Genomic DNA, 16,647 nt, shown 5'->3' on the forward strand with positions numbered 1-16,647 from the left:
CCTTTCTGCTACCAACCATTCCCAAATGTGGGTTCCCATTTCCACTACATCTTCCAACTCTCAAGGTGTCCAGTGCAGAAGTGCTTCCTTCAATATAGTATGCACATTAGAATCATACCTAGAACGAAGGACCAGGTTGAGACCAGAGGGACAAACTAAGGTACAAGGTAAGACTGTGGTACAAACAAGCTCAAGGACCTTTGTCCACTCAAACTCTCTCATCCCTAGGGAGAAGGCAAAACCCTTCTCTACAGCTTGCCAAGAAAACTGCAGAGACTCATCCATGGAGGGATCAGAAGCCAAAACTGACTTGAAGGCATTAAAATAAAATAATAAATTAAAATAAATTAAAATAAAACAGTAAAAACCAATAAAATAAAATAATAAAATCAATCTTTAGTTTCTATATTAATGCCTCTATTCACATTATCCACATAAATCTGTATCTTGATTTAAGACATAACGATTTTCATTGTTTGTCGTCTGGCTCATGCTTTCCTGCTTCAGGAGGCCCTCACATGATTTGAAGACCTTTTCATAGGTAACTGTCTCACTGTCATTATGAAATTAGCCGGTTTGCCTCTTCCAAATCCCATAGGGCTCCAAGGCAAAAGAATGGACCAAGCCTGAAGGATACTATTAATATTCCCCATGAAATTCAAACCCCAAAGCCCCAAAGCTCAGTGAGTTGATTGTATAGTATGTTGCACTCTCTACTTCTGTTTGAAAAGACCTGAAAAAGTCAGATCAGCCTGATCTACTTGGAGGCGTTCAAGGATCATGTGCAAACAGGGGCATTTGTATACAGAAAGAAGACATCCATGGAAGATGTTAGTATTCATGGAGTCACTGTTGGTATTAATGCCTCAAGTGAAGTGCAAGGATCCCAGACTTCAGTGTGACCTTGATGAGCCTCTTCCTATTCATCACACCTACCATCAACAGGGACAAGTTAGCATTGCTGGCATTCTTTCTGTAGTCTCAACATATTCTGATCCCATTGATTTCAGTCAACATCAGTCTCAGGGACTTCAAGATGGACTTGTGTAAGTACATCATCAATTAATTTCAAGCTCTGGACTTTGCTGTAGAACCATATAATGCTCAAAATATTTTCCTGTAATGACAGAAGCTCCAGAAACCAACTTCTTAAATAGGATGTCTAGATTTATTGTCAATCTAAGTTTCAGTTTCCATGTGTGGGATCAACACAGGACTCAAAGCCAAAATAATCAAGGCTCCCTGCATTCTTTATCTTGAGTTACTTTCTGCCCTACTTGTCTGCTCTGAAGAAGGCCATTGTCTAAGTGGCAACCAGGGAAGGAGCAAACTTCTTGAATACAGAGAATCACGGGTTGCTATGGGAATGTCCTGATACAATTTAGCAAAATTTGCAGAAGCTGGTGTGAGATACTTTTCAAGGTTGTTGCCACATTCCATTATGTTTCAGTTTGGTTTAAACAGGACCATTTATCTGAAAACGTACTGTTCTGACACGAGTAAAGTTGAAAAAAAAAGTCCGAATCTCAATTACAACAAAACCCATCTAATTATCTGTAAATATAGATCAAGGTATAGATTAATTTATGAGGATGTAGCTACCACTAAAATATTATCCATGATAACTTTTTAAAATTTTGATATCCCTGTTACCAAAATTCAGCTATTTTCTTCTGGATATAAGCCATTCTTTAAAGCTGGGATTTGATATTGGGCCTTTCTCATGTATTACAGAATAATACTTCCAATTTCAAGACAGGGTTTGTCTTGTATTAAAAATAACTCCACGTTCTGGGGTATTATATATGTTCCTTTGTTAAGAATTTTGCGTTTTCCAGGGCCCTAGCCAAATAGTAAATATTTTGCACTAAAATACATTGACATATTATAGTACTAAAATATTGAAGATGCCATATTCCGAAGCAGACCCTTTTATGAGGATGATGATGATGATGCAATTTTCGTTACAGAGTATTGTTTCAGAGTTACCAGCACATCCTTGCCTTAGCATTTGCTCTCAAAGAGATCAATGGAAATCCCCAGATCCTGCCTAATGTCACGCTGGGCTTCCAGATTTATAATAGCAATTTCAGTCCAAGGTGGACTTACCTTGCCTCCATGGTGCTTCTCTTCACCCAGAGCAGATTCATCCCTAACTACAAGTGTGGGGTCCCAAAACATCTGGCTGCAGTCATTGGGGGACCTGACATCTGCCTCCATATGGCAACTGTCCTGGGCATCTACAAAGTTCCTCAGGTAAGATGTGATTTAGAGGTATAGTATTAACTGAAGAAGGTTGGAATGTTGCCTTTTATGATAAAGAGCGAGATTCAGATGGTATACAACCTTTTGACAGATACTCAGTAAGGAAGCTTTAACGATGGCTGATAATTCATGTGAATGAACTGAACCCAGCTGGCACACAACCATCCATTTCTTGTAATTCAGTGAAGATTTATTACCAGAGATAAAAACATGGAATCCAAGAAGTCAAATATTTTGCTGCATTACTAGCAAAGATGCAAGATATTCTATTGATCTAACTTGGGCAAGTAATCCATTTAATTCAAAATTCCAGATAAAGGTTAAACAAAAAAGAGAAAAAGCAAGAATACATATTTACTGAAACAAGATATAGAGAGGATGAAAAGAAGAATGTTCCTTGATGACCAAACAAAGGTTTAAAATTATCATGCTTTCCCAAAGTCCCAATAATTCAGATAGTAGATAGAGAGAAGAATAAGCCTGGATGGAAATCTCAGAATAATAGAAATAACTCAGGATGGATGAACCCAGCACTTGGGCATCCTTCTCCTCCTAGTATAAGGTCTCTTTGTCCTCTGAGCCTTGGGAAACTTCCTTTCACTTCTGGTCCAGCAACTCTGGACTAGACTCATCCTCCAGGAGAAAAGCCCAGAGTTTTGGCCTTTTGGAGAAGGAAACAGTTAGGGTGTTCAATGTGGCTTCTATGGATGTTTCTCTGTCTTCTTTTGAATATAACTTTTGTTAAGAATTTTCTTTACCATAGTAAAAAGAAATACAAACTAAACTTAAAGAAAGAGAACAGAATGGGAAAAAGTGCAATAAAAAAAAAAGTAGAAAGAAGAAAAAGAAAAGAAAGAATATAATAAAGAAAAAGAGAGCCAGTTTCATCTAGTGGTTAAGGCAACAGGTTAGAACCTAGGAGACTGAGAGTTCTAGTCCCGCCTTAGGCAAGAGAGCCGGCTGGGTGACCTAGGGCCAGTCACTCTCTCTCAGCCCAACTCACCTCACAAGGTTGTTGTTGTGGGGAAAATAGGAGGGGAAAGGAGTATTAGGTATGTTTGCCGCCTTGAGTGAATTATAAAAATAATAAAAGCGGGATAAAAATAAAGAAAGAAAGAAACAAATGAATAGAAATATATAAAGAAGTGACTTACAACCTTCATCACAAGTATAAACAACTGTGGATTCCTTGGTAGTCTCTAAGCCTTGTTTTCTTGCAGATATTTCATGCCCAGTTTAGACAACATCTTCAACGTGAGAAGGGCATTGGGTTTGCTCTCTGTTTATACACAGTACATACCTGCTTGTGTTTGGCTTGGTCTAGAAAGTATGGTTGAAAGTGGGAATTTGTGAGCATCCTAGATCAAGCCAAATCCAAAAACGCTAGGGAATTCTTGGAAGCTTAGCACTCAGAGAAGTCAGCCATCAACAGGCACATGGAGGTAAATCACATTTACATTACATTCAAAAGAGACAGTAAAAAAGATAAAAGAGCAGAAGACCTCCATGCCAGCAATCAACACCCAGATGTGCAAAGATTAACACCAGGATTAACACCAGACAAACCCTCAAACAGTACACAATACCCTAATCAAGGAACTGTTAACTCAGTCAATCAAGCAAGCAGCAAACAACAGCCCAATCAAGGAACTCCAAAGGAGAGAACAACACCTCCACCAACCCAAGCAGGGCAAGCCACGGTATATACTGTAAATCATTCACGTGGCGTGTCATTTGTAGTTCCACTTTGGGTACTTTCTCTGTACTGAAGAGAAAGATAAAATTTGTTCCACATCTGTCATTCCTTCAACACTTTTTAGACGTTGTCTAGCCATAGAAGCAGACATCATTATGTTTGCTGCCTTGAGTTATTTAAGTTCCAAAGCATCTATCTTCCTTCTCTCAGCCTTCCTTATGGTCCAGCTCTCACAGACCCTATCTACTAAGGCCAGTCCATTAAATCTATTCTTCACCTCCACTGCATATTCCTAAGGAGTATTAGTGAGCTCATATCTAGCTGATCTGTGGGTCTTCCCTAATCTCTTGAGTCTGATCCTAAATTGTGCAAGAAGAAGTTCGTGATCTAAACTACAGTCAGCTCCAGGTCTTGTTTTTACCGACTGTATAGATGTCTGCCACCTTGGGCTGCAAAGGATGTAGTCAATCTGATTTTGGTGTTGTCCATCTGGTCAAATCCATGTATAAAGCCGTCTCTTAGGTTGTTGGAAGAGACTGTTTGTTATGCAGAGTGAGTTGTCTTGGCAAAACTCTATCAGCCTATGTCCTGCTTCATTTTGTTCTCCCAGGCCATGCTTACCTCTAATTCCAGGTGTCATCTGACTGCCGACCTTAGCATTCCAGTCTCCTGTGAAGAAAAAAATGTCTCCTTTAGATGTATTGTCCAGGAGGTGTTTCAGATCATAATAGAACTGATCTACTTCAGCTTCTTCAGCATCTGTGGTTGGGGCGTATATTTGGATCACTGTGATGTTAGATGGCTTGCCCTGAATTCGAATTGAGATCACTATCGTTTTTTGGATTGTATCCAAGCACTGCTTTAGGAACTTTATTATTAATTATGAAAGCTACTCCATTTCTTCTGTGGTCCTCTTGTCCACAGTAGTAGATCTGGTGGTCATTTGATGTGAAGTGGCTCATTCCAGTCCATTTCGGTTCACTGATATCTAAAATGTCTATCTTTAATCTTGACATCTCACCAATAACCACATCCAATTTGCCCTGGCTCATAGGTCTTACGTTCCAGGTTCCAGTGGTGTGTTGATCCTTAGAACATCGGATTCGCCGCTCACTACCAGCACCGTTGGCACTAGCTCTCCTTTCAGCTTTTTGCTAGCTGCGTCATCACATCTGGGGTTAGTTGAACTCATCCTCTGTTCCTCCCCAGTAGCATTTTGACCATCTTCTGACCTGGGAGCCTCATCTTCCGATTGTATACCGACATATCTCAGGTTGCATTGATCCATTTAGTTTTCACGGCAAGAATACTGGGGTGGGTTGCCATTACCTTCCCCAGGGATCGCATTTAGTCTGACCTCTCTGTCATGACCTTCCCGTCTTGGGTGGCCCTTCACGGTTTAGGTCATGGCATCATTGAGGTGCTCAAGCTCCAGCACCATGACAAGGTAACGATTCTTTGCTGAAGCAACTCTTTATATCTCAGCCAACTTGGTTTCCCAACCACCTTTCTTCTGAAGAAGGCTTCCTGAGGTGACAACCACAAAGGTACATTAGAAGAAAGTCTTGTTTTATATTTATTCCAAGTCTTTAGTGTGGTACATCTGTTGTTGTTTATTCGTTTAGTCGCTTCTGACTCTTCGTGACTTCATGGACAAGCGCACGCCAGAGCTTCCTGTGGGTCGTCAACACCCCCAGCTCCCCCAGGGATGAGTCCGTCACCTCTACAATATCATCCATCCACCTTGCCCTTGGTCGGCCCCTCTTCCTTTTGCCTTCCACTCTCCCTAGCATCAGCATCTTCTCCAGGGTGTCCTGTCTTCTCATTATGTGGCCAAAGGATTTCAGTTTTGCCTTTAATATCATTCCCTCAAGTGAGCAGTCTGGCTTGATTTCCTGGAGTATGGACTGGTTTGATCTTCTTGCAGTCCAAGGCACTCTCAGAATTTTCCTCCAACACCACAGTTCAAAAGCATCGATCTTCCTTCGCTCAGCCTTCCTTATGGTCCAGCTCTCGCAGCCATATGTTACTACAGGGACCACCATTGCTTTAACTATGCGGACCTTTGTTGTCAGTGTGATGTCTCTGCTCTTAACTATTTTATCGAGATTTGTCATTGCTCTTCTCCCAAGGTTAGTGTTACAAGCATAAAATTATTTAACTTTTCATCCAAAGTTGAGTATAAGATAAAAAAAAAAACCCACCACAATTCACATCAAAATATTAGTTATATAATAATAGTTTCAAACTTGAACTTAATATTAAGATCTGCATTGTATTGTTACTTAGTGTGTGTATGTGTGTGCATGTTTATGTGTTGATAAAAAGAAATAAAATATACAGGAAGTAAATTTAACAAAAGGGCGCTGCAGGTTAAACCTGCTGATCGGAAGGTTGGCAGTTTTAATCCACGTGACAGGGTGAGCTCCCGTTGCTAGTCCCAGCTCCTGCCAATCTAGCAGTTCGAAAACAGGCAAATGTGAGTAGATTAATAGGTACGGCTTCGGTGGGCAGGTAACGGCGTTCCATTTAGTCATGTAAGCCACATGACCACGGAAGCGTCTACGGACAAATGCCGGCTCTTTGGCTTTGAAATGGAGATAAGCACCGCCCCATAGAGTCAGACACAACTGGACTTAATGTCAAGGGAAACCTTTACCTTTTAAGGTGCCTAAAAGTTAAAGAAACCTGAAAAAGTAGGGGGGGGGGAGGAAGTAATAATAATATATTTTTAAAAAAACTATTAATTTCTGTCTCTCCGCCACCCCCCCATTTATACATTTTTAAATTTGCAATATTTGTAAATATTCAGGCTCCCTTTAAAAACAGACTGTCGATGATTATATTTGTCATGCGGCATGAAATGTCGTATGCATGGGAACCATCAAGACAGTATCCAAATGGAAGATGTCAGAAGCTAGAGTGGGAAATGTGATGAGGAGCTGAAAGAAGGGGCTGAATTAACCAGCTGTTCTCCTGTCTCTTATTGTGCTATTCACATGATATGCACTTGAGAATTCCCAGTGCCCGATTGCTTCGGAAACAATTCATAGGTCTCTTTGTTTCAACGAAGGTCTCCGTTGTACATCATCTCGATATACCAACCTTTCTACACATTCTAATGTGCATATGAATTAAGATGAACAGTAAAGACAAATATATAATTTACCTTAAATATTATATTTATTTAGTGGTAGACTGTTACGTATAGCAAAATTGTAACCAATCAACTAGGGAAGTATAACTTGCATTCATCTACAAAGAGGGCTAATAACTCCTCCACCTTTTAGGTATCTATATAACCCCATCCTGAAATATATCAATAAATCAATTTGTCTGTCTGTCTGTCTGTCTGTCTATCTGTTTATAATTTTTCTGTGGCCCCCATTAATAATTGCCTACCAGAACTCAATAAAGGTCAGAGCCATCCACATCTCAGGAGGCACACTGTGACAGGCACTACAACATTGGAAGCCAATCGAATTGCACATTGCTCTCTGTCTAAAATGGACAGAGAGCAATGTGCAATTTCTCCAACATGCACCTGTAAAGGATATAAGGCAAACAGAAAAAAAATTAAAACCATAGGCTACCATTTATTTCTCTAATGGATATCTTCCAGGTAGACTGAAATTTATTCTCTGTTAGTGAGGGATGTCAGGCCTGTTGGGTTAAAGAGTAGTTTTAGCTAGTAATTAAAAACAGTGATCCAGACCCAGGCTTCTATCCTTGTAATTCCTAGTTCTAGTCTTAAAGCTGTATTAGCTTTATCTATCTATATCTATATGCATTTCCCTATCTCTGTATTGATATAGAGATACAGTGATTTTAGTCTTCTCTTGTGGTTATCCCTTCCTAGCTCAGAAGGTCCTCACTTTTTCTTTTTAGTTGTGAATGTTGAAATTGTCTAGATAGATGCTTGCATCGCTATCATTATGAAATTAGCTGGTTTGTCTCTTCCAAATCCTATGGGACTCTGAGGAAAAAGGATGACCTGACCCTGAAGGGTGCTATTAATGTTTCCCATGACATTCAAACCTGGAAGCCCTCAGAGCTCTGTGACTGTAATCAGTGGTATGTCTCACTGTCTATTTCTACCTGAAAAATAGCTGATTATGTCATGTCAGACAGTTCTACTTAGGCACATTCAAGGACTGTTTTGCAGACAGGGGTATCTGCATACAGAAAGAAGACTTTCATGGAAGATGGTAGCATTCATGGTCTCATTGTGGATAGTGATGCCCCAGCTGATGTGCCAGGATGCTACTGTTCAATGTGACCTTGATGAGCCTCTTCCTATTTGTCACACATATCATCAACTTGGAGAAGTTAGCATTGCTAGCATCATTTCTGTGTTTTTGACATTTTCTGATCCCACTGCTTTCAATCGACATCCTTCTCAGGAACTTCAAGATGGACTTATGTAAGTTCATCATTGATCTATTTTCAAGCTCTGAACCCTGCTGTTCAAAAACATGATGCTCAAAACATTTTCCTGTTAGTTCTAATAACCAGATGCTTCACCTCTTGGATTTTTTATTCTTTAGTTTTTATTTCTCTTTATAGTATTTTTTACTGTATTTTACTTTTTGTATTATTGTGATGGTTTTAATTGACTGTTGTGAACTGCCCAGAGGCCTCCAATGGGAGGAGATGGGCGGGGATAAATTAGATAAATAAAATTTAAAAAACAACAAAAACCTCAAGAAATACCCTCCTTAACAAAGGATAGCTTACTCTATTTTCAATTTACATTTAAGTTGCGACATGAAGTGGGAAAAAAGGCCAAAAGTCAATTATAATAAATCAAACCCAATTCATTCTAGATATAGAATGTAGACATGGGTAAGTTCAGAAGATGTATGAGCCACTAAAATCTGAGGGACCTATATTAACAAGGGTTAATATTTTTAGTTGATATTACTGGTAGCAATATTCAGCTTCTTTCTTCTGGATATTAGCCTGAAAGATTGCAGATGCCATATTCTGAAGCAGACACTTCTTAACATATTCTGTAACATTTGTTACAGAATTATTTTTCAGAATTATCAGCACATCCTGGCTTTAGTGTTTGCTCTCAAGAAGATCAGTGAAAATCCCCAGATCCTGCCCAATGTCACACTGGGCTTCCACATTTATAATAGCAATTTCAGTCCAAGTTGGACTTACCTTGCTTCAATGGGACTTCTCTTCACTCAGGGTAGATTCATCCCTAACTACAAGTGTGGGGTCTCAAAAAATCTGGCTGCTGTCATTGGGGCACCTGACATCTGTGTCCATATGGCAACTGTATTGTGCATCTACAAAGTTCCTCAGGTAAGTTTTGATGAAGATTTATGGAACTACCTGAACAAGCCTAGAGAGGTACCTTTTATGATAAAGAGCATGGTTCAGACTGTATACAACCTTTTTGATAGATACTAAGAAAGGAAGGTTTAAAGATTTATCTACATAGTAGTTAGAGAGAAGAATTACAGTAATAGAAATAAATCAGCCTGGACATATCCAACACATAGGGATCCTTTTCTTCCTGCTGTAAGGTCCCTTTCTCCTATAAGCCTTGGAAAACTTTCGTTCACTTCTAATCCAGCAAGTCTGTTTACCTCTCTAGTAGAAAAGCAGAGTATTTTGGCCCTTTGGAGAAGAAAATAGCTTGGGTGTTTTATGTGTCATTGACCAAAAGTGTCTCCAGAATCCTCTGGAAAGATTGGAAGGGGGAGAAAAGAAAGTGCTTTGGGATTCTTAGACATTCATTTCTGTTTGATTGGATTAGCAGAGGACCATGAGGAATGATACATCTGGCCAGGCAGTGGGTGTGTTTGGCACATCTAAAAATCCCAGACACTGAAGTAAGTTTCAACCTTAATTTTTCCTTTTCTAGAAAAGTCTTATTTACAGTTCTTTAAAAAGACAATTAACACAGTGAGAGTTCTTCCACAAAATAAATAACTAAATATATTTCTGACACCTGGAACCTGGATAGATGTATGGAAATAAATGCAGATATTTCGAAAATGTTTTAGTACAATATATAAGCTCAAGGACACCTGAAGATTCAATTGCATGTACGCATCTTCACAGGCTCACATCAACCTTCTCTATTGCATTTATTTTTGCTTCCTTTAGCTGACCTATGGCTCTGCTCCAGTCATGGATAAAGAGACTCAAGCTGTTTTCTTCCAACAAATGGTTCCAGATGACTCCCACCAACACAGGGGCATCCTCCAGCTATTGCTGTATTTTAGGTGGACGTGGATTGGCGTTCTTGCTGTGAATGATGACAAAGGAGAGAAATTTGTACAGGTGGTGCTCCCTATGTTTTCGGAGCATGGCATCTGCTTTGATTTCATAGAAGAGTTCCCTAATGTAGCTTTTTACACTTATTACGTAGATGAAGGAGTGAAAATATATCAGGTTTTCATGAACAGCACAGCCAATGTGATAATCTTATATGGTGACGTTAGGTCTATATCTATTCTGAGAACGTTCCTCCAATTTTCAGAAGTGGAGGATATACCAAAGAAGAAAAAAATCTGGGTTATAGCAGCTCAGACAGATTACACCTCAATTTCCTTTCATAAATCTTGGGACATCCATTTCCTGCATGGTGCTTTATCCTTTGCACTGCACACAAAGGAGGTCCAAGATTTCCAGGAATTTCTTGAAAGTTTAAATCCCATGAATGATCAGCATGATTGTTTTAGAAAAGATTTCTGGGAACAAGCATTCAGTTGTTCCTTCCCCAAGTCTGAAACAGAGAATTCTGAGAAAAAATGTACTGGATGGGAGAGTCTTGAGACCCTTCCTACATCTGTGTTTGAAACACGCATGAGTGGTCAGAGCTACAATATTTACAATGCAGTCTATGCTGTGGCACATGCTTTGCAATCTCTGTATTTATCTAAGTCCAGGCAAAGAAGAGTATTGAAAGAAGGAAGGCAACAGTTTCAGAATCAAGTGTTGTGGCAGGTAAGATAAGCAGATAAATGCAGAAACCTTCATCCTATCTGTAGTTTCAACAACTGTCCATAAATGTTAATGAATAATGTTCTCTTAGGACATTGACATTGTGTCTAAAAGTGAAATATACTGCTGACTTTCCGAGTTGAAATACTTATATGCTCATATTAAAACTATAATAGGCATACTATAAAATTGTACCCACATCCTTTGGAATATGCTTCAATCAGTCTAATTAGCTGCAATAATTATGAATCTATAAGTAGATGGAAGGAGGTGGTCCACTCCGTCCTCATAAAGTGCTTTGGCTTTGAAGTCTTTTGTTTTAGATGCTCTGATGTTTGCACTGAATCAGACATAGCTCTTTGACTGTTTGAAGTACCATCATGCCCACTTTTCAAGGCATTTGCTGATAAGGATGTTCTTCCTGGACCTCTTTGTGGACCTTCCATTGTGGCTCACCTGTATTGCCATTCTGCTCATCAATTCTCACTGCTGGACTTCTTCTACACTTGGAAGTTATTTTTGAAAATTAAATCAGACTGTGTTTTAGTGTAACTGAAGTCTATTACGCTATGTGGATTTCCTAGAATGAAACAGAAAATATATTGGATATGTACATCCTCTGTTGTCATTATTATAATATATTTCAGTAACTGCTACTCTGGTTTTCCATTTGTTAATGTCCCAATGAAGGGGAGTGATGAACAAAGTGCAATATGTTGGAGAAAAACATATTTTGAGACTATAGTTTATGCATAGGGTTTAGAGACTTCATGGAAAGTCTTAATTCACCTGACCATTTCAAATAAGAAATCATAAATCATAGCTTATATAGTTGCCCCAATTGCCATCCGAAAATGCCCTGAAGAAATTGTCAAATTTATGAAGATTGAAAAGGACAATTGTTAAGAGAATGGAACCATTCACACATTATGCACATTAGCTGTACAAGGTAGCCCCTAAAAGCACTAGAATAGCTTTTTCACTTGTCTTCTGTAATGGCCAACTTTCCATCCTTTTGTACGGAATGTTCTGCGACTTACTAAAAGAACAGCAATTCTGCCGTTTTGGTGAGTGGAAGATTGGCATTTTGGGTCATTACTTTCTTAGTTGCCAGTTTAACTAGATCTCCAAGATATGTATATTTCCCCATTCATAACACAAAAGCCAGGCAGGAGAGAAGCTGAGTACCTCAGTCTCTTGGTAGCCAGGAGGCAAGCGTTTCAGACATTGCAGCCCAGTTTTGTATCCAAGTTTTGTTTGAACACAAATTACTCCTTCAAATCAGGTGATTGTGAGCACCATCTAGGTTATCATAACTCAACATATCTCATAATTGCTTCTAAAAAATAGTCACCCTATTTTTTATAATCTTGCTTCTAATTCTTTGGATTATAACTGCGATAATGCAAATCAAACCCTAGTAATGCTGCAGCAGGTAGAAAAGGATTATAAGTGCAATAATTCAATTCAAACTTTGGTAGGGTTACAGCAAGTATGACGCTCATTACAAGTAAGGATAATTTTAAAATATTATAGCCTCATACATCCCAGTATTTCTCATGTATTGACCTAGGGTAATCTACCTTGATTACTTATATCATTTAGAATACTGATTGTAATTTGATAATGTTTGCACTGGTTTTATATCTTAATACAATACAATTCAGTACAATATAATTTTATAATATTTAGTCACTGCCCAGAGTCACTCTTTGAGTGAGATGGGCAATAACTAAATTTGAAATATAAATAAAATCAATCAATCAATAATTTAATTTGTTTGTTAATAAATTTTAATTTAATTTTATTAATCCTATATCCTACTTCTATTATTGAGTGATTACTGTGTTATTTGTTTGCTAGCTGGCCAGGAGGTAGGCATTTCAGACATTGTAGCCCAGTTCGGTATCTGAGCTATGATTGAACTAAAAGGACTCCTCCAAGTGAGGTGATTGTGAGCACTGTCTGGGTTACCATAACTCAATATATCATATAATCTTTTATCCCTCTTTTTTTAAAAAAATATACATATACCATTTCAGTTCCCCTAGTTTTTAAATCTTGCTTCTAGTTTGTTGGATTATAACTGCAATAAGTGCAAGTTAGTATAATTGTTAACCTTATAGCCTTATACATTCTAGAATTTTTCTTATGTGTTTATCTATGGTCCTATAGCATAAATACTTATAGCATTTGGACTATAAATTATACTTTTGTACATTTTTCACTGTTATTTTTTATTTTGTAATTTTATGTTTAGACATTTTCATTTAATTCTATTAATATTATTTTGTATTTCTACTTCTGTTTTCAAATGAGTATTATGATATTTGTTTGGTGCTAGTCTACAACCAAACTAAAAGCAAACAAAGGGACATCCAGTATGAATTTTTCCTCCCTCCTTCCCTTCCTCCTCCTTCTTTTCTCTCTCTGTGTCTCAATATTTAGCTTCATTCCTTTTTGAGAAGCATCTCATTCAACAACTGTGTTGGTGAAAAGATCTCCTTTGACAAAAATGGAAAATTCATTGGTGGATTTGATATTATCAACTGGATCACATTCCCAAACCAGTCCTTTCTTAGGGTCAACATTGGAGTGATAGATCCCACAGCTCCCCCAGACAAGTTCTTCAATATCTCTCTGGATTCCATCACATGGCCAGTAGGCTTTAATCAGGTTAGATGTATGCCTTCATTTATGTAGCATAAAAAAATCTCTATTCATGGAGGTTTCATAGCATCTTCTCCAAGCTAAACTAGGTACAAATTCCATGGGGAAGAAAAAAAAAATCTGTATGAATGCTGACATTTCAAATCTTTGGTAGAGAAATATACCAAAACTTTGTTATAGAAATATTTGTCACTCATGCCCTTGTGACCTCTGATTTGGATTACTCCAATGTGCTCTACGCGGGGCTGTCCCTGAAGAGAATTCAGAAGTGTCAACTGGTGCAGAATGCACAAATAGTAAATGGCATTGGCTATTTGCCATATGTAACACTGGTACTCCGTGAACTGCATTGGTTGCGGGTCCTCTGCCGAGGGCAATTCAAGATGCTGGTTGCCATGGCTTCATGGCTCAGGACCAGGCTACCAGGTATTTCTACACATTAAAACCAATCAGGCAGGGCCTGCTTCAGGTCCTGTTGGTGAAAAAACGTTGGTTGGTTGTGAATTTTCTCTTGTAGTGGCCACCTTATAGAACATTCTCCCTTGGATGACACTGATTGTGCTGGCCTCTTGTAAGGCACTAGAAACCTGATTTTGTGCCCAGGCCTGCAGCCCTAACTGTGTGCAGGGACCTGCTTCTTGGTTGCATTAGTGATTTGGGTTTGAAGTTTCTCATCTGGTTTGTATTTTAATTTTTGTAATGCTTGCAAATGTTATTTTATTTTAATTCTGTTTGCTGCCCAGAGTCAATTGTTGAGAGGTGCAGCCAGGGCCGCAACCAGGGTCTGTGTCACCTGGGGCAAACATGGATTCCGTGCCCATTTTGGTGCCCCCCCAGCACTCTTTTTTGCACCCGCCCAGCACAGCACCCAATGCACATGTCCCAGTTGCCCCCGCACCCCAGTTGCAGCCCTGGGCGCAGTCATATAAATTAAAATAACTTAAATTAAGTTAAAATATTGTACTCTGTATTTTGGTCTACTATGTGCTTTACATTAAATATGGAGATTGAAAACCATGATTTTGATGTAAAAGCTGCAGTGTTTTCTACTGGATTTCCTCATTCTTGTGACATCTAAGTTAAGAATATTAAGAATATTAGAATACCATTGTTCCCTGTCCAGCATAGAGATTGCTTTTTGAGAGTGGAGATGAACATTGATTCCATTAATAGTAAATATTTAAGGTGTTCCAGACCAATTAAGTCTCAAAGTGATGTCTTCATATTACTTCAGGCTTGTTTATCAATATCTTCTTAAACTGTTGATTCCTCAGGATCAGTATCCCTCCAAGCACTTCTTTTCTTCCTATATCTTAAAATATTCTTTTTAATTTCTTGATAGGCAACACCTTTTTCTTTGTGTAATGATCCTTGTGAGGCAGGATACAGCAAGGCCAAGAAAGAAGGGGAGCCATTTTGCTGCTATGATTGTCTTCTGTGTCCAGAGGGAAAAATATCAAAGAAGAAAGGTGGGAAGCTTCCAGAAATATTAGGACTAATTCACGTGGTATAACACTGTGTACAATACACTATCCCCACTCCTACTGCTTTCTAAATATCAAAGGAGAAGGGTAGGAAATTTTCAGTTATAATCAGACTAAGCCTTTTAGGGTACAACGCACTGTATAATCCACTATCCTCACTCCTTTTGTGTTCTTTTTCAGACATGGATGACTGCTCTCTGTGTGCAGAAGATCATTATCCAAACCCTGACAGAAATATGTGCATTCCAAAGAGCATTACTTTTTTGTCCTATGAAGAACCCATGGGGATCAGTCTGGCTGTTCTTTCACAGTGCTTTTCTTTAATGACAACATTGGTGCTCACAATCTTCATTAAACACAAAGACACTCCCATTGTCAAAGCCAACAACCGGAATCTCACCTACACTCTCCTGGTTTCCCTCCTCCTCTCTTTCCTTTGTGTGTTTCTATTTATTGGGAGACCTGATAAGATTGTGTGTCTCCTTCGGCAACCAGCTTTTGGCATCATCTTCTCTGTGGCAGTTTCCTGTGTATTGGCTAAAACCTTTGTTGTGGTTCTAGCATTCATGGCCACCAGACCTGGTTCCAGATTGAGGAAATGGGTGGGAGGAAGAATGGTCAGTTTCATTCTTCTTTCCTGTTCCTTTGTTCAAGCCAGCTTTTGTGCTGCATGGCTGACAACCTCTCCACCATACCCGGATTTTGACATGCACTCCATGTCTGAAGAAGTCATCGTGGAGTGCAGTGAGGGATCAGTCACCATGTTCTACTGTGTCTTGGGCTTTATGGGTTTCCTGGCTGTGATCAGCTTCTCTGCTGCTTTTCTAGCTAGGAAGTTACCTGACAGTTTCAATGAATCCAAATTTATCACCTTCAGCATGATGGTCTTCTGCAGTGTTTGGCTTTGCTTTGTTCCAACCTATCTAAGCACAAGGGGAAAATATATGCTGGCTGTGGAGATCTTCTCCATGATCTCCTCCAGTGCTGGCTTATTGGTGTGTATCTTCTTTCCCAAGTGTTTTATCATTGTGATGAGACCTGAACTGAACAATAAATATCAGCTAATGAAAAGAAAGTTTTAAACATATCTCTGTGTGCCTCCAACCCTTTGTGTGTTTATGTCAGATAATTGTCCCCAGTGTTCATTTAAGATGGAAACAAGAATTCAATTTTATTGCCTTTTTCCATTGTTGTCCCTGCCATGTGATACCACCTACCCATGATATTTGGATTGATGTAATTTGTTTTTCCTTCTGCATGGCTGTCAAGACCTGGTTTTTCCTGCAGGTGTTAGCACTCGGAGATTAGGATGTGTTTGGTGATGTGTTGGTCATATGGCACCCAGCCTGGCCCTTTGCATGGTAGCTTCTTGCTGTGCGAGGCCTTCCCAAAGCTTCACAGAATTCCAGGAAGGGCCAGGCTGGTCATGCCTCATCGGCAGTGGGACTGTGAAGGTCAGCTGGGGACAGTGAAGGATGGCAGGGGTGGCAGAGTACAGGGAAGAGTACATTGTGGTGGGGGTGGTAGGGGTGGAAGGGGTGGCAGAGGGCTGGGTGGCCAAAAGGG

At 39.2% G+C, this 16,647-nt stretch overlaps 1 protein-coding gene across 1 annotated transcript; it reads left to right on the top strand.

Moving 5' to 3' along the window:
- The first annotated feature begins 2,118 nt into the window (after window positions 1-2,118).
- On the top strand, window positions 2,119-16,163 carry LOC134496909 (vomeronasal type-2 receptor 26-like). The gene is made up of 3 exons (XM_063302624.1): window positions 2,119-2,256; window positions 14,940-15,066; window positions 15,262-16,163. The coding sequence occupies exons 1-3, from the start codon at window positions 2,119-2,121 to the stop codon at window positions 16,161-16,163; spliced, it is 1,167 nt and encodes a 388-aa protein (XP_063158694.1).
- The last annotated feature ends 484 nt before the right edge of the window (window positions 16,164-16,647 follow it).

The sequence above is a fragment of the Candoia aspera genome, chromosome 4, assembly GCF_035149785.1.
Source record: "Candoia aspera isolate rCanAsp1 chromosome 4, rCanAsp1.hap2, whole genome shotgun sequence".
In the NCBI taxonomy this organism is placed as follows: Eukaryota; Metazoa; Chordata; class Lepidosauria; order Squamata; family Boidae; genus Candoia; species Candoia aspera.